Genomic DNA, 25,926 nt, shown 5'->3' with positions numbered 1-25,926 from the left:
AACCCGTGTCCCCTGCATTGGCAGGCGGATTCTTAACCACTACACCACCAGGGAAGCCTTGGACAAAGTTTTGATACCAGATATTTATAAGTGAAGTTTTATCCATTAAACTCACTGATCTAGAAGTTTAACTTGAAGAAAATATAACTTTCAGTCATAATGTTTATCTTTAATTTTAATAAATTTAATTTCCTATTACTTTCAAAAATAAACCATTTTATTTATATTTGCATTTAGTTTAAAATAATCTTTGTTCAACAAATGGAATATTATTAGAGAAAATGACAAGAAACAGATTTTTAGGGCTGAAAATAGCCTTAGATATTCTTGACTTCTTTTATTTTGAATGTAACAAAAATGGAGTATAATAAATTTTCCCTAGAGTGAATAAATCCTAAGTGACATCCTCATAATCAGTTCCTTGATCTTAGATTAAAACAACAACAACAAAAAAAGATTTCAGGGAGTTGGTGACAGCAGTGGCCTTATAAGGATCATGTGAAGTAAAAAAGGGACATTTCATGTATTCCTCTGACATGTATTTTTCTTAAGGCATTTTTCTTAATCCAGTGATTTACAATTATTTGCAAATTATTTGCTGGCATGTCACTAACATCATGGAAGTGTACATCTGTATCAACCAAGGTATTTTCCAGATCTATAACTATAAAAAGACACTGATTAGTTTTTTTTTATTATGCTATCATTACTTTAAGAATTATCACTTTCTGGTACATAAAACACATTCTGCAATTAGTGTTTAATGGGTTACATTTACATAATACTTTGGAGTTTACAAAGGGTTTTCAAATACTTTACGTCATTTGATTGTCTCAAATGAGACAATATACAGCATTGTACACTATGATGAGAAGAATGTACAGCAACCCAATAGCCTAAGAAAATTTCTTTCAAGCTGAATTTTTCAGCCTCCCATAGGGTTATCAATAAAATAGTTATTATAGTTATCAATTAAATAATTAAATGTATGTGCAAACCATTAGAAGGTGATTAAGAGATCACAACCTGTTATGCAATCATTTAAAAAATTTTCCATGCCTAGATGGAAAGACGATCAACAGTGAAAAAATAAACCTACATAACAGTAATTCTTACTTGAATCTTGAACATATGATTTCCAGTCAAACTCAATGAGAGTTTCGTTTACAAGTGTGCCATTGTAATTCACAGTTATATTCTTCTCTACACTATGTTCCTCCAGGGAAGCATTGGTGGGAGGCCATTGTACACATTTATTCCGCAGGTTGCCCATAAAGAGCTGCAGCCCAATCAGTGCAAACACGCTCAGACAGAACACAGTCAGGATCATGACATCTGAGAGCTTCTTCACAGACTGGATCAGGGCCCCTACGATGGTCTTCAGGCCTGAAAGAAAGAAGGTTATTACTATGAAGACTTAGAATGTCTGAAATACCAAAAGCGTCACACAATTTTCTTGAAAACATACACTCCATGAATAAGTATGAAAATGATTGCAGTGCTAGTGGGAGAGCAACACTTCATGGAAGGCTGAAGTGCTTATGGAAATAGACTCTGGAAATGTAAAAAAATCTAAACCATGAAATGAAGATCCATATCCCATTCGGTTGGGAGAAAACAGCTGGAAGTACATGGTCTTCACAAAGCCTATATTAAGGTCTTGTATTTCTCCATTTTGCTGATGAAACTTGCCCCATACTTTCTTTCATTGGGGCCAGTTGTCAGTTCTATAACAAATTACGTGAAGAAAAATATTTTAAAATTCCTATTCATAAGTAGGAAAGGTTTTGCTATAAAACTGGAAGTGGTTTGGAGTATAATTGCACTTTAGGATAATAACTCCTTGGGGAGTTCCCTGGCTGTCCAGTGGTTAGGACTTGGCGCTTTCACTGCTGTGGCCCGAGTTCAATCCTTGGTTGGAGAACTAAGATCCTGCAAGCTGCATGGCATGGCCAAAACAAAAATGATAATAATAATAATAATCCTCCATGCAGACCCATGCTCCTCTTTATTATCTTATTCCCTTCTCTTTTTAAGCAATATTAAGATTTACATTGTATATACATTGTCATCAATGCCTAAAATGAACAAGAAATTACAGACTGGTACATTTGATATGGAATAAATCCTTGTTATGACTGATGTGGAGAAAAAAACCCAGGACATCTCTAAGTGCAAATCACATAGACTGTATATTACAGTGTCTCATGCAAGAAATTGTTAAGCTCCTAGGCTGATGAAAAATGTGAAAACATAAAATTTTATGTTCAAATAACAAGTCATTTTCTGAGTAACACCCAATTTTTATAATTATGATTTTGATGATTTTAATGATTATGACCCCTGATTTTCTGTAATGCTGAATGTCAAGAAAAGAGATGGCTGCTGAAAAAAACATGACGGGTGAGCCTCAGTGTTTAACCCTCACCTGGAATGACTGAAATTGTTTTCAGTGCTCGGAGAACTCTGAATGTTCTCAATGCGGAGACATTGCCCAGGTCCACAAACTCTGTCACATATCTGTAATAGGGAGTTCACACACAAACACAATAACAGAATACAAAGAAAGAGCTGTAGGTGCAAGGATCCTTATGCTTTACACTGATCACTTCTTACCTGGAATTACAGAAATAGTTTTCAAAGCTCTCAAGACTCTGAAAGTCCAAAGAGCTGAAAAATTGCCTAGGCTTACAAATTCTGTTGCATACCTGTAGAATTAAATCAGAGTTATTCAAGATTTAAGCAGGATTTATATTATTTGCTTGGGTCTTTTATAAAGACCTTCTTGGTGATTTTGAATGATAATATTGTAAGTAACAATTTAGAAATTAGGGTCTATCACTATGGTTTTCTTTACTCAGATAATTTAAGGCTGTTAACTAGATGTAAACTTCATAACGTACACAATCCTGTTGCCATTTCAAAAAGCAATACAATCGATATCATGTATAATTTAGGAGAATTAAGTAAAAAGAAAATAATTCTTGGCTATAGTTTCATGGAATTAGTTTTAAAAAAATACAGGAAAATCATGAAATCATCCAAGAGAAATTTAGACAGATTGACTTATTGCCTATCTGTATGTGATCAGGATTTCCTAGTGTAACTCTTAAGTGAAAGCTAGGCAAATTAAGAACAATATTTTATGGGGGCCCAATGGTTACTCCTGCCATTACTGCTATTTTATTCTCAAGAAACAGTAGCCCCAATATGCCTTCTTCTGAGCTGTGGCCAGAGGGAATGGTGAAGAATCATCCTGACTAGATATGGAATTTAGATGAGATAGGCAGCATCCGTAGCCCTGAGAATATCAGCACCATTTCTCCTCTGCCCATCCATCCACCTCCTTACACCTGTAAGAGGCCAAGAATGCCAGCTCCTGAAGGATGAGAGTGAACTGCATTGGTCCACCTTCCTCCACACTCTAATTTTACCTACTGCTGAGTGGCTTTCTGTTACTTTTCTGAGCGTCTTCTTCCTCGGGGAAGTATATTACTAGACAAAGAAAAAAAATAAGCAGGACTGCAGAAATTGTGCATAATACTGAGTGTATCTGGATGGGAAATAAGGATAAGAAGGTTAATATAAAGAAAAAGATGAAGAAAATTATAAAGGGAAAGAAGAGAGGAAGAAAGGAAAAGGATCAGGTAAGATATAGGAAGAGGCAGAGAGAGTGTGTTTGTTTATATGTCTTAATATCAATTGACTGATGAAATAGCAATTTAGTATTAAATACATAATATATTAACTACCTTATTTTTTCTATTAGTTTGATTTGTCAGAATGTTTTGATGTTTATTTTCTATTATTCTACCAAAGAAGCTGGGGAGAGTGTGTGATGTGGGTAAGGTCAACTGAAATCTGTAGGGTCAGCAGAATTGTTTTTGGCTGTAATTTTAAAAAGCCGTTTTCACAGATGTATTATGAATACATTTACGCTTTCATATTAGGGTGTGTGTGTGTGCATCTGTTGAAAAAGCAGCATGTATGAAATTTGCTGACAGATGTTTGTTACATGTGAAAATTGTAATTTCAATTACTGCAAAGCCTTTATGCCAAAGTGTAATGCCACTTTGACCTCTGTTGCGCTAAATTAAAATCCAGAGCTTAAATATATAAATCACACTGAAATATTCTACAGTTAAAGCAAGCTTATTCTTTAAAAGCATGAGCACTTATAGAAGCCAAAATATAGTCTCTTTTGAAGCTTCCAAGAAAGGCACTTACGCAAATGTAATGACAGTGAAGTCGAGCCAGTTCCATGGGTCCCGAAGGAAGGTAAAATCTTCTAAACAGAAGCCCCTTGCAATAATTTTTATAAGTGATTCAAAAGTATATATCCCTGTGAAAGTGTACCTGGAGACAAGTATCCAAAAAGAATGGATAAACTAATCATTATCTTTCACAGCAATTTCAATTACTTGTCACTCCATTAGGGGAATAGATGAATATTATAAAACGAATCTAAGCAAGTTAATATTATTTTCAGGGAAATAAAACATAGCCGTAAATTTAAAGTCAACCCCTTAACACATGAAGAGTTGGCTTTAAATTGTCCTAAGAGTAGGGTGAGAACCACACTGTATAGAGTGTATCTGAAATGTCTTAGTATTGACATACATGAAGAGAGCCTCTGAGAATTACCCAATACATTCACATGATGGAGTAGCTGGTCAACAATATCGCAGAAGCATAACATGATCTTCCTTTAGAAAGTAAAAAAACTCAATTTCAGCCAGGTTTTATGAATGAGGGAACATTGACAAATTAGTTTCAAGTTTTTCTCTTTCTTTAAGATAAGCTAGGTTAATTTACTTGGAAAAAAAGAATTTTGTTAACCTCAAAAGTGGCTAAGTTTAATTAAGGTCATAAGAGGTGAAAATTTAGTTTAGAATAAAATACTGAGTCTTAGACTGGAAACTTAGATGTTTCCAAAATTTAAATCTTCTACTCAGTTTAAATGAGCAGAAATTTAGATATTTCCGAGTAGAGACTTAGATGTTTCCAAAGTTTTAATCTTCGACTCAGAAGTTGGAGAATGAAATCATGGCAACTAGGGCAACTTGAGACCTGTAGGCCTCACATGGTAGCTCTAATACTTTAGAAATCCTTTGTTTATAAATTTTTTATTTTCTTCAGAATTTTTATCCCTTTTTTGATTGGGTCCAACCTGGAAGTTTCCAGGAAGGGAAAAAGCCCTTGGAAACACCCCCGTGGTGGTTGTTTTAAGGGGCAGCAGGCACAGAGCAATACTGGTTACCACTTCGGCCACGCAAGCAGACTCAGCAGCACTTATCACACATCTGGCCTCTCTGTCCTCAAAAGTATCCCAGGACAGAGCCCATCAATACAGTTAGTAATGCATCTGGTTTCTGAAAATCCTACCCTAACTTTCACTTCAGTTAGCTTAGCCCTCAATTAAATTTTCAAGTTTGAAAATCCCAAATTTTGTGGGCTTTTTTTTTCCAGCAAATTTTTTGGTGACCACATTTGAAACTGATATAGGCCTGTCATGGAGTGGATGTGTCTGATGGAAGTGAAAACTTTGTGAGGCTCAATATTACCCTTTTAGGGCAAGTGTAAGACTCACTGAATTCATCTGGAAATGAACTGGAACCAAGGTCTACCATATTGGTTCCTTTCTGTGAGTACTTTCATAACATTTGCTTTGGTCACTGTAGATCCTACAAGAAAAGTGGCGAGTGTCCAAGAATGATGGGCTTCTGGTAACCACCAAGTACACATGAAGGAGAGAGATTAAATACTAAATACATACATATAGATATAGATATAGATATAGATATATATGTCTGTATGTCTATTTATCTATACACACACACATATACATATTCATGTAGGCCACTTAATACGTAAGTTGAACTTACTCTACATTCTTTGTCCAGTCGGGAGGGTTACTCATTGTCATAAACACACAGTTCGTCAAAATAGTGCACATAATTAGCATGCTGAATAATGTAGGTCATTGTTAAGGAACACACAAAAGAAAACCCAAATCCATGTATCATATTACATAAAACTAACATTGAAAAGCTCAACCTGCAGTTTGGCCAGGACTCAGGGACAAATACCCTATGCGCAAATCATCTAATCTCTTTAAATTTCATTTTTATCATCCATAAAATTTGGATAATAATATCACCCTCACAGAGTAATTGTATCGATTAAGTGAGATAATGTATGAGAAAGCTTTATAAAAAGTATAAAGTGCGGCTTTTGCTACTATTATTAAATCAATCTATTTACCTCCCAGAAGACTTCAGGGGGAAACCTGTGGGCACTTTGGAGTGGCACAGCTTTTGAGCAGAGAGCACTGACTTGAACTAATTTAGTTGATTAAAATAGTAAATTGTTGAGAAAGGCACATCCTTGCAGAATTGTAACTTCTTAAATACATGTGATACAATATAGTTGAATACATTAAAATTTATGTAGTTAAAGTACAGCATGGTGTTAAGGGTCGGGTTGCTCTATTTCAGCTGAGTTTGTAAACGTGTAGCAGGACTGGATAAGACTGAAAGTGAATATTCTTCAAGGCATGACTTAACATGATGTGAATGTAATTAAAATTCAACATAAAGGTGATCTTAGCAACATAAAAGTGACTTGGGCAAGTCACTCAGCCTCTCTGTGCCATGGAAGCTTCTTGTATCTCTACTGAATTTTATGCAGTGGAGCTAATCAGGTATGGAACTCATAGTTTGAGGTACAGATTAAATGGGTTAATATGTGTGAAGTACTTGGAACAGGTCTGTATATTAGTAGACATGATCTAAGTGTTAGCTAAAACCAATGACTAACTATGACATAACAGAATTATGGAGCTGAAAAGGACCTTAAAAAACAACTGTTTAATCCCTATATTTTAGAAATCAGAGAAATAATGCGTAAGCTCTAAAGAAATTAGATAACTTGGCCACAGACTAAAACACAGGTTTATTACTTTCACATCCAATATTCTTTCCACTACAGTTTACTGCCAAAGCAAACATTTTCCGTGTGTGAAAAAGAAAGTTTTCATCAAATGACCACATGATGGCACTAGGAACACAAACTAGGATGATGAAACCTCCATAAATGTAAAAACCCCGAACATATAAATTTTGCGTTTCAAATCTTTGATTTTTAATAATATCGTATTTATACCATAAGAAATCTCTTGCTATCAGTTTAGAAATAGAACGGATTTTTAGGTTTTAAAGTCTTTTTTCAAAAAATCAGGTAGTGTAAGTTTATGATAATTATAATAGTATTTCTATATTTATTATTGCCAAAGCCATCAAATGAGACATAATCAGAAGTGAAGGTTTTTGCCAATGAATATGAACAGACGAATTTAGTTGCAGAATCCTTTTTTAACACCAGTGAGAATCTCAAAGCCAAATCCCTAAAGATCACTTGGAAATACAATCTTAGCGTCTTTCATTAACTTCCAAAGTCTTTACTAAGCAATCAGTTTTGCACAGCAGAGTCATAATTCAATGACTTAAATTTGAAATTAAGCCAATATTCCAGTACTTCCTCACAGATTTTATTAGGAAAGTTCAAAAACTAGCTAAATATTGGCCAAAGCCCCCTGATCTTCTCCCATGGAAAATATGCTTAAAGGTTAATTCTAAGGCACACTAAAATGTTTTGTATTATAGATAGCTCTATATTGGCTCTGGATGGAAATTTTTTGCTATTATATCATTATCCACTGCAAATTCTAGAAAATCAGAAACTTTGTACCATATCTTAAAAATAAATATGGCTACTTTACACTAGATTTGTAGGACTTGATACATATGTTTTTAGAAAGATATATATAATGTTAAAGACTTTGATGTATAATATATATTTGAAAGATATATATATATAGTACATATATAATATTAAAGACTATGTAAGTTTCAGTGACATCTATGTAATAAACTTTAAGAATAAGGCTTATATGACCAAAGAAAATACAAAATGAGGGTGATAAAACCACAGAATATGGACATTTCCCAAGTTAATTTTATATTTAGCTACAAAGCATTTATAGATTATGTACTAATAGCTAATATTGATCGCATGAAAAGGATATGAATGTACCAAAATCTTAATAGCTATTTTCCTAAGAGGATTGAAGGGAGTTAAAATGTACAGGGCAGAAGTGGCACTGAACCGGAAGATGGCCTTCCCTTTATTCAATACTATAAAAGTCTGTAAGATAGGAACACATAGAAGTATAAAAGTATAGACCATTTAAACTCTATTACCCACCTTCTATCATTTGTCAAAATGAATTATTCCAATGTTGCAACTTCTGACGTGCACCATGAAGACAAACTGTTACTGGATCTCTTCTTAACTAGAGACAACATCCAATGGTATAACTCACCTTTGACTTGATACTTACCTGCAATTTTATCGTATATAAGACAGTTAGCCAAGATAATTTATTTATTTTCTTAATATTTTAAATATCTGAGTTAAAGGAAAAAGTCTCAAATGGGTGCACGTATCATTTCATTCTACAGATCTTAGGACACTACATTCCTTTTACAGCGATTTCAGCTTTTCCATTTCAAATATCTTGAAAATTAATGCTCTGGAATGCGAAATCATTCAGTAAAACAAATAATATTTTTGAAATAAATATTCTTTTACCATTTCTGCTTATAAAATAAACATTATCACTCTATTTATAATAGGAAATAAAAACAGCCACCATCAAACCCAGTCTTGGGTTAAATGGCTGTAATCCAATAATTGATTTCTGGAGGCCAAGCTCCCTGGAGAGTATCTGTTGACCAGGAGTGCTAAACTCTGTATTGGGATTTCTGAGTTAGCTGACACACTGAATTCTAGTCCCAACTGGCTGCCTATTTCATGTAGTGCTTTCTTAGAGGAAAAGCTCAAAGCCCCTGCAGAATCTAGGATCCATGGATGTGAATGGAACTGGCATTCTAAAAATTAGACGTATCTGAGCACAATTAGCAGTGTGTGGACAAAAACAAACAAACAAACAACAACAAAAAACAAAGCAGCAACATACAATCGTGTATCAAGGATTCTGACTCAGTGTTTCCTAAGACCTTTGTGTACATTCAGATTGGGGGGAGTGGAACCTATTTCTCTATGAAGAACATATCTTGAGAAGGGAACTCCAAATCTGTTAAATTTAAACCCCATTCTCCAAAAGTACTGTTTTTCTGACTGAGGACACACATCTGTGTAGATCACATTATGACATAGCAAGCATTAACCTTATGTTTACTTTCTACTAAAAATCTTTGACAAGGGTTTATTCTCTACATTTAGTCTTCAGGTCATTTATAGATTTCTCATTTCTTTTCTCCTCTACCTTCAGGGTTTTCTAAATTGAAATAGAGTAATTACTCCAAAACATTTACTGAGTTGCTGTTTGAAAATAGCACTTCCTCGCTGGTATATGTCAGAGTGCCCTAAATCAGGGCTGTGAAAATGGTCCCCCAACCAGTGCTGGTCTCCAAGTTGTTCCTGATCTGTGACAAGATTTGAGAGTAAGTATTTAGAAACTTGTAAGACAATTTGACAGACTAATTTTACATCTGTTGAATGTAATAATAAAAAGACAGGGTGTATTTTCCAGGTCTGTTTTTCATTTCAACTTTCTGGAAATTAATTTTATTGTATTTTATAGAATAGCAACCACACCTTCACAACAGAGAGTTTGAGATGCATTGCTCTACATCTAACTTTGACTCCATATTTCCACTTTCATCTTTGATGGACTGTGGGTCCAGAGTACAAAGAAAACTGTGTCACAACGTCCATTTATAGGGGGGGAGAGTTTCACCTGTGCTTATTGGAGGAGCAATCACCCGTGCCTACTTAGTGCTCTTTTTCTCTAATTCATTCAGTGCCCCTGTCCCTAAATGGCATTGTGAGATCATCATAAAATGTGCACAGACTTCTGCAATGCAAATGCCTTTGCCCTAGGGAGTACACACATGCACGGACACAGAAAGGCTCTGAGTGAGCTAAATCAGGACCAAATATGGTCCACCTTGCAAACCAATTGCCTATGCTTCCTTTCCCCAAAATTATGCTGAGTAAAACCTGATGGAAATATTGTGATCTGGGAGTGGGAGAGCCAGTAAAAACATAATGTAGAATATATTTTTTTTAAATAAGAATTCCCTCATTTCAAATAATATTACAAGCCTAATTTTGGAAAAGAAGTTACAGTCCATACGGGACCTAAATCATGGGCTAGAGGAAGAGGGGAATGAAGATGGTACTGATTGTCACTCAGTGGATAAGAATAATAATCTAGCTCATCGTGAGGAGATGAGACCACGTGCAGAAGAGATGACCTGTGTCTTTGGCTCTGTGGCCACCCTCCAGCCCAAACCACGAGCAGACCTAACAAAAAAAGAAGTAGAAGAGATGGAGGAAGAGGGTAATGAAACCAAAGGCAAAGCTGCAGAGGCCAAAAGAAAGGGTTGGAGAGAGAAAGAAATTCTGCCCTAAGGACCAAGAAGAAAAAGAAGCAAGACTCAGAAGCTGAACCAAGAGGAACCCAAAAAGGCAGGGCAAAGGGTCAGAACTCAGCAGGGTAAAGCTAACGAAAGCCACGGCACCCTGATGCTGATAAATACTTCTCAATCTAAAAGTCCTTTCACATAGAGGAATTAATATTTTGACACAAAAGTGAAAGGCAAAAGGACAAAATTCCCAATTGTTCAAGCCTTAGATGGAAACTTTTACTGCTTTTAGGGTATATTCTCTTTATTTATTTAAAAAATTCAAAGCATGTATTTTAACTTCATATTTATAAGAAGTATGTGTACAGTGTGTAAGTGCTTACAATTAGAATGTATAATGGAATTAATGAGATTTTCCTGTACAGCAATATTTGTTCTCCTTTAATTTTTCACAAGCCGTATAGATAGATAAGACATCCTTGATAGAGCTCCTGGGAAGCTGATGATAACACCGGCACTAAGGGACTATTTCAGAGGGTTTCTTCTGTGAGGACTTTGCTGTTCCCAGGTTGAAACATATATTTACATACAAACTACACAAATGTTGCTTTAAAGTGTTTATGGATTCATTTTAAACAGCTGAATTATAGAGCAGTCCAATATTAGAATCTTGACTCTGTTACCATTTTTATGTCAATAAGTTCCATTTAGAACTTCAAATTTGCTATTTGTAACTGATCTATCTATTTCCTCATCTATCTGTATCCATCCTCCTTATATTTACTTGCACAGAGAAGAAGCCAAACATTTAGTTTCTAAGTGTTGAGGATTAATGAAAGGATACTTGCCCCTAAAGACTCTCAAATATGTGTTTCCCCAAATAATGGTATTGATAGTACTGAAGGGAGAAGAGTCAGAAGGGAACACTGTTTACTTACAACTGGTCAAGTAACTCTAGAATTTTCAGACATACAGATATTTGCCTTCCTCATTTCACAGATAAGAAAGGGATCAAAAAGGAAAGAATTAAAAGACTAGCCAAGATGTTACTATTACCCCCACCCCATTTTTTTTTATTGTGGTAGAATACACATAACATAAAATTTACCATCTTGTCCATTCTAAGTGTACAAGTTCAGTGTTGACTTTTTCAAAGAATGTACTGAATGGCTTATTAGAGGAAAGTATTTTAGCATCCTTTAAATCTAATTAGTTTAATACAAATTTCATTAACATAACTACTCAGGACAATTTTTATTGCATTACGTCACTTCAGTAGAAAAGAAAAACTTCAAAATTGATGGTGGAGGAGAAACGGCTGGTATAGTAGTATCCAGCTTGAAACAGGCTTTCTATTTTTTTTACAGCCCAAGGCTGTAGGAAACTCATGAAATCATTTTAACCTGAGAATAACACTGTGCCTCAGAACCAATTTCAAAACAGCATTTTGACTGAATTAGAGATGAGATTCTATATATAAAAATATCACACATTTGTAGGAATGTAACTCTCTTCACATACTAGATACTGATCAAGCTTGTCACTTATCTCTTCATGTATAGCTACCAAACTCAAGTAGCATTTATAATGTCCCTATATGATAAGCTGTTAATATGTATGAGCGTGGTGGACACCTGGAAAGCAGCCTGGATCTAATTCTCAGCTCAATTGTTAATTCAATTGACTTCAATGCAGAAGATTTGTGTTAATTGTTTAGCACAATATTTGCAAAGCTCTGTGCTAAAGTTTATAGGGAAAACAAAGACCCCCAAGTAGTTTGGGGTAAATAGTAAGTTATGACCCCAAGAAGCTTGAAAACTAGTAAATGTTCAACTATCTATACTATCGGAAGAAAATCTAGAAGGGTAAGTGAAGGTGTACTTAGACTGGAGCTGCCCAATAGAAATATTACATGAACTACAAATTTAAGCCACATACGTGATTTTAAATATTCTAGTGGCCATGTTTAGAAAAAGAAAAAGAAGCAGATGATATTAATTTGAATAATGTTTTCTTTAACCCAATATATCCAATAAATTATCATTTGGGGATGAAGTCAGTATTAAAAATTATTGAGATAGTTTACATCCTCTTGTCATACCAACTGTATGTCTTCAGAGACTGAACCACATTTCAAGTACATTTCAAGTACAATAGCCATACATGACTAACGTCCACTGAATTGGGCAGTGCAGACCTAGGTGTAAACCATTCATCGTACTGCCAGTTCATACTCTCTTCAGCAAGCCTTGCCAGGTAAAAGTCAATTCTAGCTTTAAAGAAAACAACAACAACGAAAACCCAAACAGGTAAACACCCCTGATAATCAAAGCTTAATAGTCTGGAAAGCAAATTAGAAAAACATAAGTAGGATTTGTTTTAACTTACGTATTTATTCAGTGCAGACTCTGGAGTTGGATGCTTGGCTCAAAATCTGGTGGTGCTGCCTTCCAGCACTGAGATCCTGGACAAGTTACTAACTTTTCTGTGACTTATTTGCCTCTTTTGAAAAATGGGAATAAGTACACTAAGTTCACAGAGGTGTTGTGATTCCAATTCAGTAGGTCAGATTCTGATGCCTAGTATTCTGTACTTTTAATAAATAACTCAGGTGAGCCTGCAATAGGAGAGCTGTGAATCTGGTTTTATTAACAGTTCTCATGTTGTGTACCTGGAGTAAAATCCTTCCCCTTTATCTAACTGCATAGTCAATAAGGAAACACTTAGGTTATAATAATTTGGTAGGATTGCTATTTATGAATCTGTACCCATTACTATTTAGTAGTCTTTTTTTGTCTCTGGGTTTTTAGAAAGTGTTTGCTTATTTTTTTTTTCACTCAGGATGGACACTGAATTTAACAAGCCATAGTTTTCCAGTTCCCTTTTAAAAATATGTCCATTATCTTAACTTTTCTTTCACTCTAGGGGTCTTGTTCCTTAAATAGTTTAAACCTAATGCTCAGCTTTGTGTTTATCTAAACATTATTGAAAAATTGCCAAATCACAGGATTGACTCCAAATTTACTGCAATTTCACTGCTCTAAAAGTAAATGAACTGGCAAAAGCAAGAAATAACAGAGGAAGGTGAGCAACGATCATGAACAATAGAAAAATGCAGAATATACTATTGGTTGATTCCACTTATGCCTTAGCCTCAAAATTTAAAGAGGCAATTTTCAACTTGTACTTACACTGTGATCCAAAAATGTGTTTGGAGGTCAACTGTTTGCAACTTTGAACATATTTTCCCAAAGAAAGGAGATACATATATATATATATATATATATATATATATATATATATATATATATATATATTTTTTTTAACACAGAGATTCAAAAACCTATGTAATTCCTAATTAAATAGAATTCTGTATAATGACAATGTGAAACTTTATCCCTGTGTATAAGCAAGTGTGACTCTGAAAATGGTAACAGACTTCTAAGCTGGGTTGCAAGGTATACCTCTCTCCCCTTGATGTTGCCTTGGCATTCAAACTAGGGAAATTCCCTGGCTCTATCTTCTGCCAGAAGTGGGGGTCAACTTTGTCTAGCTCTAAGCTGCTGGCTCGAGAAGAGGTTCCATCGGGAAAAGGCAGAATGAGACCACATGGCAGGAGGAGGGATGCTGCAGAGCTTTGGGTGTAAAGAATTGCATAGACAAGAGATTCCGATTAGTATACATCTCTGGGGACATCTCTTGTTCTGGGCCAATTCCAAGGCATCTAATTCTTTTTTTCTTTTTTTTTCCTGTGAGCTCTCTAAATGGTCTCACCTACTTCCTTGCCTATCTTTCTCTTAATAACCTGTGGATTCAGGCCAAGATTTTCCTCCTTTTCTGGCTCACTGAGAGATGGAAAGCTTTCTCACAGGTTCTCTACCTGACTCTGAAGTTAGTGTGCAATATGTTAAAAAATGTTTTCTCTCCCAATCTCATTCTGTCTTACCCCTTAGATGTGGGATAATAAGCCTAAAGAACAACTTGTGGACTTGTGCCTCCCGTGGACCACCAAGCATTAATATCCATCCCTCATCTAATTGCACAGGGGTCTTGTAGCCAGGGATCACAAACCAAAACGCCCCACAGAGGCTAGGCAGTGTGAGAGACCTGCCAATTTTGGGCATGCAAATCAGTGATGCCAGATCTGATATAGTATGAGAAATCCTAAATATGCACGATTATACATGTGTGTGTGCAATCTTCTGATTTATAAATCTCAGACACTAATTCAAAATTGTAAACAATATTGCATGAGGCACAAACAAAAATGTGTCTGGGGGCTCAAGGCTTTAGAGTTTTTTTTATCTTTGCTTTAAGTTCATGCAAAAGAGAAAAAGTTGTACCCAGAAAAGAGTCTGTAAAATTGCTGGTCCCTAGGCTTTAGCTGGGTAGAACAGATGCAGTGGGGCCGGTGCTGGAGAGTTCCCCAGCTGGGCTCCTATCAGCCAGGGTTACAGATGCTTCTGCCTCTATCTCAGACAGAGAGAAAAAATTATAGCCAGAGGGTGAAACGATAAAATCTGGGGGTCAAATATGTCTCATCCCTGTTATCTTCAGCCCATAGCATGGGTGTGGTACACTATTATATGCTCAGCAAACTTTTCATTGACAGAAAAGGACTAACTGGCCCAGTTTTATTGAAGACTTTTCTGTGTGACAACTTTGGGCAAACTCTTCCATGTCTATTTCTACATCTGAATGAAGATTATAACAATACTAACCTCAGGGTTGTTTAAAGGATGAAATGAAACAAAATGAAATAAAACATGAGAATCTCCTTAATGAATTCCAAGAGCCATATACACTCAAGGATTAAGGGATTAAAAATGTGTGTCTCTCTGGTTCTCAAATATATACACATACAAACACTTGTGTATTTGAAAGCAACGCCAATTCTCACATTGGAACTTTGCCGTTCAGTTTCCTTCCTCCCAAATTTCATATTCAGAAAACAATGCCATCCATTTGTTCCCATCTGATAAGCATTACACCTCCAAAATAGATTCTGATCCCATCCATTATTGTCTTCATTGTCAAAAATCTAGACCAAGCCTCCATAAAGACTCCCAATTTGATCTTTAAAAATGTGAAGTGGGGACTTCCCTGGTGGTGCAGTGGTTAAGAATCTGCCTGCCAACACAGGGGACACGGCTTCAAGCCCTGGCTCAGGAAGATCCCACATGCCGCGGAGCAACTAAGCCCGTGTGCCACAACTACTGAGCCCGCGTGCCACAACTACTGAGCCTGCGTGCCACAACTACTGAGCCCGCGTGCCACAACTACTGAAGCCCGTGCACCTAGAGCCCGTGCTCCGCAACAAGAGAAGTCACTGCAATGAGAAGTCCACACACCTCAATGAAGAGTAGCCCCCGCTCGCTGCAACTAGAGAAAGCGTGGGCGCAGCAACGAAGACCCAACACAGCCAAAAATAAATAAATTTATTAAAAAAAAAAAAAGTGAAATGAACATTGTCACTTCTCTACTCAAAGTGTTCAGAGAATTCATTTTGCCCTTAGACTTCGAACTCCTTAAGATGTCCTAAAAGGAGCCTTGATCTAGCCCCAGGGCCACCTCCCCAATCACATCTTACTCGCCTTTTACTTACTACAGTCCTGCTATATTACATGTCTTCTTATGGGCTATTCCCTTTCCCTGGAAGGTTTCTCTCCCTTCTTCTTTCTACCCTTGAGATCCCAATATAAATGCCATTTCTTTACAGAGGCAAATAATTTAAGTTTCCTGAATCTGTCCTCTTTGAAAAACAGGTGCTTATCACCCTATTAGAATCCGGTGGGAAATGTACTTCTCTAATTATTTTAGAAGCTGATCCAGACCCCCTGAGTCTCAAAGATTTTAGTTTTTATAAAGGCGGGGGATGCCCCTGATTGAGCAGAAGTAGTAAAGCAACAAGTCAGGTTTGGGAAATACCGCCAGCCTAAGAGATGAGGAGTACAGATGGCAAAGTGGCATGAGTGGAGGGGCAGGAAAGCAGTGACAGGCTTATTTAGAGTCTATCACTGACTTCTCTTCTCCACTGGTATCATTAGTGTGACAACTGCAAACCCAGAGTAGCATGGTGATGAGCCATGGAAGCTGACGGATCTGGTTTTAAATCTAGTCTCTGTTACTTAGTAACTTTATGATCTTAGGAAAATTAACTTTATCTCAGTTTCATTATTTTATTTTATTTTATTTTATTTTTTTAGTCATCAATTTTATACACATCAGTGTATACATGTCAATCCCAATCGCCCAATTCATCACACCACCATCCCCACCCCCCTGCGGCTTTCCCCCCTTGGCATCCATACGTTTGTTCTCTATATCTGTGTCTCAATTTCTGCCCTGCAAACCAGTTCATCTGTACCATTTTTCTAGGTTCCACATATATGCATTAATATATAATATTTGTTTTTCTCTTTCTGACTTACTTCACTCTGTATGACAGTCTCTAGATGCATCTACATCTCTACAAATGACCCAATTTCGTTTCTTTTTATGGCTGAGTAATATTCCATTGTATATATGTACCACATCTTCTTTCATCATTTTAAAACAAAGAGAAGAATTATCTTGGAAGGACATGTCGGTTAAATAAGAACTGTAAATTTCCTAATGCACAGTGCATAGGGCAGAGCTACTGTTTCTGCTTGCCTAGCTGACCTTCTTCAAAGTCTCCATCTCTTCCTTTTAGAGAAAACCTCTGCCTCATTGTCTGGCCATGTGGCTTGGATGGAGCTGACCTACCCCTTGGCAACACTGGTTAACATGTGATGCTGATCTGGCCAATGAGAGCATCACAAACCCTTGGTTACAGTGATTGGTTCAGAAGAGGCCATGTGACCTAATTAGACTGAATTTCAGGACTTGTGCAAGAAATTTTGAAGAAAAAGAGAGCTCTTTTTCTTGGGGTTACTAGGCTGTAGGATGTTAGTTTCATGCTACTGGTAGCTATTTCTATCATCTCGTGGGAAGAGCCAGCCTGTGAATGCAGCCAGTATAGGTGAAAGTAGAACCAAAAATGGAAAAGGACTGTGTCCTGATGATGTTGTTTTAGGTACTGGATCCTTTGATGTTAAGACCAGATTTACCCCACACATACATTTACTTGTTTGTTGCTTAGTTTGTTTTCAAAAACTACTTTCTGTTGGTTTTTGGTCACTTTCACTTGAAGGGAAACTTATTAATATGACAGGTACTTAATAAATGCAATCATTATTTTACTACCATCCTCATCATTTTGGGATTGTTTCTGAGGCAGAGACAGGGAGGTGACAAATAAGGAAGGGACATAAGGAAGAAATAATGAATGGGTAAGAGAAAGATTTGGAAGTGAACTGTAGTGCCTTGCAAGTAAGGGAGAGCCTGGGTGACTGGTAATTCTAGAAGAGCTAATGATATACAAATAAATATGACAATTCATGGAATCCTGAGCTTTTACCATCTACTTTTCTGATTTTCTTTTAAACTCCTTTTTTTTTTTTTTTGCGGTACGTGGGCCTCTCACTGTTGTGTCCTCTCCCGTTGCGGAGCACAGGCTCCGGACGCGTAGGCTCAGCGGCCATGGCTCACGGGCCCAGCCGCTCCGCGGCATAGTGGGATCCTCCCGGACCGGGACACGAACCCGTGTCCCCTGCATCGGCAGGCGGATTCTCAACCACTGCGCCACCAGGGAAGCCCTAAACTCCTTTTTCAAGAAAAACTCCCTAATCCCAATTAAAAAGAAAACAAACAACTCTCCCTACCCCATGTAACAATTAAAAACTCCTGTGGAATGACAAACCAGGCATGAATTTAAGATCACAAGTTCCTATATGATTCTTCGTGCGGCCCCAGTAAAGAGGGAGCATGCATCTCTTTAGAAGAGCTGATAAAAAGGGAGAATAAATTGTCTTTAAACATCGAAGAGACAATCAAGGAAAGAGCACATTTTTAAATGGATACATTTCTACATTCCAGAATTAACAAACATGCATTTTCACTACAGATCTAACATACCTCATTCTATTTCCAGTACCCTGTCACACTGTCAAAAGGATATTTTCTTCCATGGTACTAATGAGTCATCTGTAATTTTAAGAGAACATGAGAAGGAAGAAGTTTTCTGTAATAAAGAGTGGGTGAAGAATTTGAATGTATAGCCAAATGGTGCAAAATCAGCCGAAGCTATGAAACGAAACTGTGAAAAAAAAAAATCCCATGAGGAAATAAAGGTGTGTTCACGAGCTAAAATGTGCCTTGTCACACTGCTAAAGTAAATAAACAAACAAAAGGAACCCAACCTGGAATCATGTTCTGAAGACCACGGGACCAGAGCTAACATGGTATGGAAAATTCTGTGACTCTCCTCTGATAGCACTGTTATTTTATTCCTTAGTTCTTACCTCGGACTTCTGAAGGCTTAAAACATGTGAGGGTCTGGAAGTGCTTCCATGCACCGTGAGTGTTCATGAGACAGTTGCTACTATTTCTCGAGTTACTACCACAATATCACTGACCATGGATTAAACTATTTTAACAATTTCAACAGAAAATTTGAACATTATATAATTTGTACATTTTAAGCTAGGGCAAAGAAGATAAAAATATGTGGGCATATGCCATCTGAAAATACACCATCAGCAGTGACATTTTCATAAGCTCACTGACACTGTAGAAGATCACAGAGTGCTTCACTGGGGTTTGTGTCCTTTCTATTCCTTACATGTAGATTCTTTATATATACACACCCTTGTACTTTAACCTAAAACTTAACATAGATTCTGCAACCATTTTTTGTAATAGGCTTGCTTTGTTTATTCTATATATTTTTAAGAAAGAAACCAGAGACTTGGGATATACATACAAAGGACACATTAAGTATTGTACTTGAGTTTAAACTTAGGGGAGTCACTAGCCTGATTAATATTTGCATATTACAATCCACTCAGGCAATAAAATGCACATCCCCAATATCAGTGATGGTGGGAAATTTCATCCTAAGAAGCATTTTCCCCAGTAACATTTCCATCATTAGACCCTTTATCTATGCTGGGAGTACTGTGCATGTCTACTGCATTGTTTAAAGATCACCCTGCCATCCTCAGATACTCAAGTCACTAAAGTGAAATTGGTCATCAAGTAGAAAAAGGAAATATTCATCATTTTTAAAAGGTTATTATTTTTCTAAGGATTCCAGCTTCAATCAGAGGAAGCTAATTCAGAATTTAAGACTATTCCTCCATACTGAAATAATCCAATTATGAACAAAAATTTAAGACTAGAAAGAGTGTACACACAACCACAGAAAGTTATAAAACATGTAAATGCAAAAGAAGGAAATTTCCAACACATAGCTCAATCATGTCCTAAGCATGCCATGTTAGTTTTAAAAACTAATTTTCAGTACTGCAAAAAGCTTCACTTGTATTTCTGTTGAATGACTTACATTTGGAGACTTGCTGGATGTCAGCTCAATGTGAAAGCAATGGATGTGCCTCACCTTGGGGAAACCTCCTTCCTGATAACAATATTTCTCTTACCAGGTTGTGCTACTTGCACTCTGTGATTTGTTCCAAAATACCAAAATATTTTTCCTTCCTCACACAATGTACATTTGAAGATAAGGACAGAAGATGCTAAAGGCAAGTTTGAATGTGAACCTAACAAAGTTTATAAGGGTTACTTTACCACAAGAATCTGACTGAATAGTCATTCCTTCAGGATTGGTCTTTTACCCTCAGTTTTAAGACCTTTCTTTTAACTATTTGGATGGGTTTGCATCATTTTGCTTTCCATCTGCCTTTATATCCTTTGTTATATCTCATTCATTATAAATCAATTGTGGATGGCTTTGTTTGGGGACATTCCCTCAAGATGACAACTTTTATCAGTCTAAAAACTCTTTAATTTAAAGGAAAAGATTAATTGGATGATCTCGTTTCTACTTGAAGAATAGCTGCCCTTGTCAACACGCATTAGTTTGGTCTTTCTCAATGTATGCATTTATTGTTTTATAGATAAGGACACAGCACAGGAGATGGGATGCTAGATTTCAGCCCTGTTTGATGAAGTGGTAGACTCTGGGTAGCTTTAATAATTTTTAGATGGTGGTTACTACTGGAGAGGTGGGAGCTGGATGTCTGGGAGTAGCAAAATGCCTGCTGAGCATGGAGCCCACTAACCCACTGTAATAGCAGCTCTGAATAGATTGGCTATGTCCAATGGCTATAAATAAAGTAACATACTTTAGTGTTAATGAATTTCTGGCTAGAACACATCAGAGTCATTATTTCAATAATAGAGTAAATTTAAATAAGTTAATATGTATGAATAGTTGGATTATCCACATTTTTACTTTTTTTATACAAATAAACCCCTCATATGTAGTCTGCTTAATTTGGGTTTTAGCTTTTCAGATATCATATTAAATTAATTTCCAAAGGAGTGATTTAATGACAAAATTCAATTTTTCTCATAATTTAAATGGAAGTTATGAAACAGATCATGGCTTACCTACTAAGATTTAATAATACAATGTTAAAAAGCAAAGTTAAATAAATGATAATGAATCTACGGAAAATTATTAATCTCTTCCTTCACAGTAAAATGGTCAAATCAGTTTTTAAAAAGGAAAAGTGTGTTACACTTAAGCTGGCTATATCCTGAAAAGTGTTTTTAAAAATCTGAACATTATGAGGTTTTTACCTCTGAAAGTTGTAGTAGTCAATGAGAATGTATTTACAAAACTGTCTCAAATCCAAATATAAAATTCCAAACTTATGCACTTGATAAAAACTAACATGATAACTGTGCCAGCAACCAAAAGCATCCCTAAACGTTTTGGGGGTATTTTTAAGGCCCATGTTTAACTAAAAGATCTCATTTGCTTAATTACAGTATTTGTGCTGTACCTTTCCACCAAGAGTTCACAAATATATTATTCCATGTGAAAAGGATAATAAAATATTGCAAATTAACTAGTCATAAATTTAATCTAAAATCAATACAATAATCTTTTTTGATTTTATCTTTTTCTACACTTTTCTTCTTGGTTTGGTGAAATCATGGTCATAATGAAAGGCTGGGTGCTTACTATTTTCATTTCAAGCATGGATATTCAAATATCATTTATATGTTCTTCAGAATACTATATTTTTGGTCATCCTTACCAATATCAATATATTTCCACCAAAAGATAAAATAATTTTTTAAACTATAGTTTGTATAGGAATGTTTTTTCCCAATGAAAAAAAGTTTCTTCAGGAAGTTAACTGATATATTATATATAACATAATATTTATATATAATATAGAAACTGAAAACCCTTGTGGCATCAAATTTTGTTCCATGAGAAATGAATACCAATATTTTTGAGGTCTTTATAATTTGTGATAATTTCAAGATTTTCAAGTACAGAAAACCCATAAATAGTAAATACAATCTTTGGGGAGATGTTTTTAATTTGTTAACTTAGCTGCCTACAACTTACATTTATTTTTAGGTATCTATTGTGCATTTGGGACAGCTCCATCTGTTATGATATAATCAATTTATTTGTCATGTATATGCATAAAACATGTGCAAATGTGTTTTATTTCCTAAACAGAAGGATACTTAGACTTTGTGCTAACTTAGCTTGTGTTGGTGCTATAACAGTCCAAGGTATACTGTAAGGCAATTAGCAGCAAAATATGCCTGATAAAACACACTCACTTTTTTATTGATATAGTACGGGTCCAGGTCCTCCAGCGGCTCTGACACCATCCCTGGAGGGATGTCTCCATAAATAAAAGGAAGGTTCTTTCCAGCTTCCAAGTCACTATTTGGCTTTGGGCCACGTTCGTCATCATCTTTCTTGTCTGGTTTGGGATTCTTAGCCTTTTCTTCTGCAATGCGTCTTTCAATAGCTGCAAGAGATTCTCTGGTGAAGAAGCTGAAGCTGTCAGGTCCTGGTGGTACAAGCACTGTTTGCTCCATTTTGTCATCCTGCACATTTTAATCACCATTTACTCTGCATATGAAAGTCCTAAAAAAAAAAAGAATACAGATATTTTAAGGAGATTAAGAGATCTTAATATCTACAAACTCCGGTCATGAAATAAGAGCTAGAGGATTGAAATGTTCGTTTCCAATTAAATCCAAATGGAATTACTAAATATAAATTCTTTTTCTGTAGTAAGAACATTTAACTTGAGATCTTTAACATTACCCTTTTAACAAATTTTTAAGTATGCAAGACAGTATTGTCAACTATAGTCACGAAGTCGTACAGCAGCTCTCTAGAATTTATTCATCTTACATAACTGAAACTTTATGCCCAGTAAATAGCAACTCTCCATTTCCCCCTTCCCCAGCTTCTGGCAAACACCATTCTACTTTCTGCCTCTATGAGTTTGGCTTAACAAACAAGTTTTCTATCTCGGGTTTGTTAAATGTCCCATGTTTATTAATTCTTGTGCTTTGCCGAGACAGGAACTGTGCCATAACTTAAGAAAGTAGTTCAAGTATAGCCTTAATTAAAGTACATTAGCTAAATACCACCCTGTCCCAAACGGGCTGTTCACTCTGTGAGCCACCCAGAAGATGAGGATGTAGCCCCATAGAGACCATGGTTAGCTCATCAACAGGCTGAAGTGGAAAGGGAGTTGTTTCTGAGAGGATATAAAATCCAACCCTCTAATCTGCACAAATGGCTCCTGGCCAAGCTGGTCAGAACAGTTTGCTGCAGCCAGACTTAATGACCAGTCAAATAGCCACTGCTGTCCTGATTGAGCCTTCATCTATTCTGAGATACAGACAATTGGAACTGTGACCTGTCACATCATCAGCCATGCTAGGGTTGGCTTACTTAAACACGTACAGAAAGAGATGGTCCAAGGTTAGACAGATGCCATTTAGATGACTAAGAATGAGAGAAAGGTGAGGCTGGGAAGAAATTACTAGATTGGGCTGCAGGTGGGAGAAGATAGCTGTATGTGCAGGAGATAGCAGGATTCTCTAATTTCAGGAAAATAAAATAATCGGAAAGAAGATGGTTCCATAAATTAAATAGGAACTGAGGTGTTTTCCTTCACTAAAGCAATAATGATATTCTTGCTGATTCTATAGTCCTATAGTGAGAAACATATGAGGACCTGAGGCAAAACACTCGACTCTGTGTAGCAGTCAGACTTGATCTGATGCCCGAGGCCAAATCCCAAATGTATTGTTTTAAGGCATATTTAATATCAGCTCAAATTTCACAGATATTACTGAGCCAAAACTTCTCAGAGCCTAAGCTATCATTTGGCCACATGTTTTATTTGGACACTGCATTAACTCATTAAAGTCAGGAGGCTGGGACTTCCCTGGTGGCACAGTGGTTAAGAACCCGCCTGCCAATGCAGGGGACACGGGTTCGTATGCCAGGTCTGGGAAGATCCCACGTGCTGTGGAGCAACTAAGCCTGCATGCCACAATTACTGAGCCTGTGCACCTAGAGGCCGTGCTCTGCAACAAGAGAAGCCACTGCAGTGAGAAGCCACTGCAATGAGAAGCCCGTGCACTGCAACGAAGAGTAGTCCCCACTCACCACAACTAGAGAAAGCTGCGTAGCAATGAAGACCCAAAGCAGCCAATTAATAATAATAATAATAATAATAAAGTCAGCAAGCTATGATACAGTTAATTGCAGCTTTGGTGTATATGAACTGCAATAATAAAACTGCTGCCACAGCTATCTTTTGAGAGGTCTTATAGGGATCTCAAATTTCACTGAAGGAGATTCCCATTGCTGTGAGGTTTATGACCATATTTTTTAGGGGGTGACCAGAAACAAGGAGGGATGGAAGTCTAAATTTGTACTCTCCATCCATTAAGTGAACTAACGAAACTTTCAGAGGTTATTACAATCTACCTGCAATTCAGCTTAGGGCCTGGAAGAATAGAAAAATTAAATCAGTAAATTTAAATCAATGGAAAAAGAATATTTTGCCTTAAAATTTTACTGCTCCCATAAGGCATCAGAAAAATACTGGCATTTATTTATTTGGAAGTAAAAGTTTAGGGATAACAAGCATAGTGCATTTTCTAAGGGAAGTTTTATAACATCAATGTATGTATGGTTTTATTTTTAACTAATTAGTTTTTTGATAAAAAACATGTGTAAATGATATAAATTCAAAACATTTTAAAAAAACAGTGTAAATTTTCCTTTCCATGTTGTTCTCCAACAATCAATTCCTGGTCCAGCGGTAACCACAGTTATCTGTCTACATATATTTTTCCAGATATGTAATAGGTATGTGCCAATCACATGGGTGTATGTATACTCACACATTTTCTGTTTAAAAACACATACATAGAATATCTTGCTATACAAACTTTTCTGCACCCTGCATTTTTCACTTAAAATATATATTAGAGTTCATTCCTTATCAGTTTTTATAGATTCAATTCTTTTTATCAGCTGCATGGTTTTCTTTTTTTTTGTACATACTATAATTTTTGAATCAATTACCTAGTTATGGGTATTCAGGTTGTTTTCAGTCTTTTGTTATCATAAATAAAGCTGCAATTAATATATTTTAAACACATACTTTCATATATATGTGAATGTTTATGGTATCAATTTCTAAAGTTGGAATTTGTGCAAAAAGTGAATCTTTAATTTTGATATTATCACAAAATAACTCTCTGAAGGCTGAACCAATTGATTCTCCTGACAACGATGTAACACGGTGCCTGCTCATCTCCATCCTCACCACATAATGTGTTATCATACTTTCAATACGTTCAACCTGACCGAGGCAAAAATGGGGTCATATAATTGTTTTAATTTGCATTTGTCTTAAAATGAGAAAAGTTGAACTTATTTGAGCATATGTTTAAGAGCTATATTTTCTTTTCTGTGACTGCCTAGTTAAATAACAGTCCATGTTTTCATTTTCTTTTCCTTTTTAATCTATAGCACCTTTTAAGTACAACATGAACCATTTAATTTCGGCATATGGGGGCTTTTAAAAAACATACACTGTATGTATTTTGACTTTATGGTGTTTTATGCTACAGATTAAAAACATTTTAATTAAAAAATGTTTAATGTTATGTGATGATCAAACTCTAATTCTTCTTTGGTTTCTAGATTTTGTGTCATGCTCAGGAAAGCATCCACGTCCCTCTGGAAGTGTGGAAGGACATATCATATACCATCTTTTCTTCTTGAATTTTTGTCATTTTTATGGCTTAGTTTTATAAATTTAAATCTTTGATCTATTTGGAATTTGTTTTCTATCTGGAGTGAGGTAGAGATCCATTTTTTCTAGTTGTCCCAACATTAATTACTGAATAAGCTAACTTCTCCACTAATGCACTATTTATATATATATATATATATATATATAAAACCCCCAAAGTCAACAACAAACTTTACAAGCCCTAGATATATTTTCATTAAAGTTAAGAAAAAAATCAACAGTATATAAACCAATCCAATTAGATGTGAGAAACAATT

The 25,926-nt window shown here is 35.9% G+C and overlaps 1 protein-coding gene across 7 annotated transcripts in view; it reads right to left on the bottom strand.

The window, feature by feature from the left end:
• Positions 1 to 25,926, bottom strand: part of LOC116756548 (sodium channel protein type 1 subunit alpha) — a 164,164-nt gene that overhangs the window by 72,994 nt on the left and 65,244 nt on the right. For 5 of the 7 annotated variants that reach the window (XM_032637092.1, XM_032637091.1, XM_032637093.1 and 2 more), the window contains exons 2-7: positions 22,149 to 22,461; positions 8,087 to 8,205; positions 5,886 to 5,975; positions 4,228 to 4,356; positions 2,429 to 2,520; positions 1,117 to 1,386 (exon numbers count right to left, since the gene is read on the bottom strand). In XM_032637092.1, coding sequence (XP_032492983.1) covers positions 1,117 to 1,386; positions 2,429 to 2,520; positions 4,228 to 4,356; positions 5,886 to 5,975; positions 8,087 to 8,205; positions 22,149 to 22,412 — 964 coding nt within the window. In that variant the 5' untranslated portion in view covers positions 22,413 to 22,461. Of the gene's footprint in view, positions 1 to 1,116; positions 1,387 to 2,428; positions 2,521 to 4,227; positions 4,357 to 5,885; positions 5,976 to 8,086; positions 8,206 to 22,148; positions 22,462 to 25,926 lie in introns of those variants that run through there. The other 2 variants (XM_032637097.1, XM_032637098.1) reach the window with 1 other exon arrangement.

This window comes from Phocoena sinus, chromosome 7 (genome assembly GCF_008692025.1).
Source record: "Phocoena sinus isolate mPhoSin1 chromosome 7, mPhoSin1.pri, whole genome shotgun sequence".
NCBI lineage: Eukaryota > Metazoa > Chordata > Mammalia > Artiodactyla > Phocoenidae > Phocoena > Phocoena sinus.
This window is presented reverse-complemented; position numbering and strand designations above follow the sequence as displayed.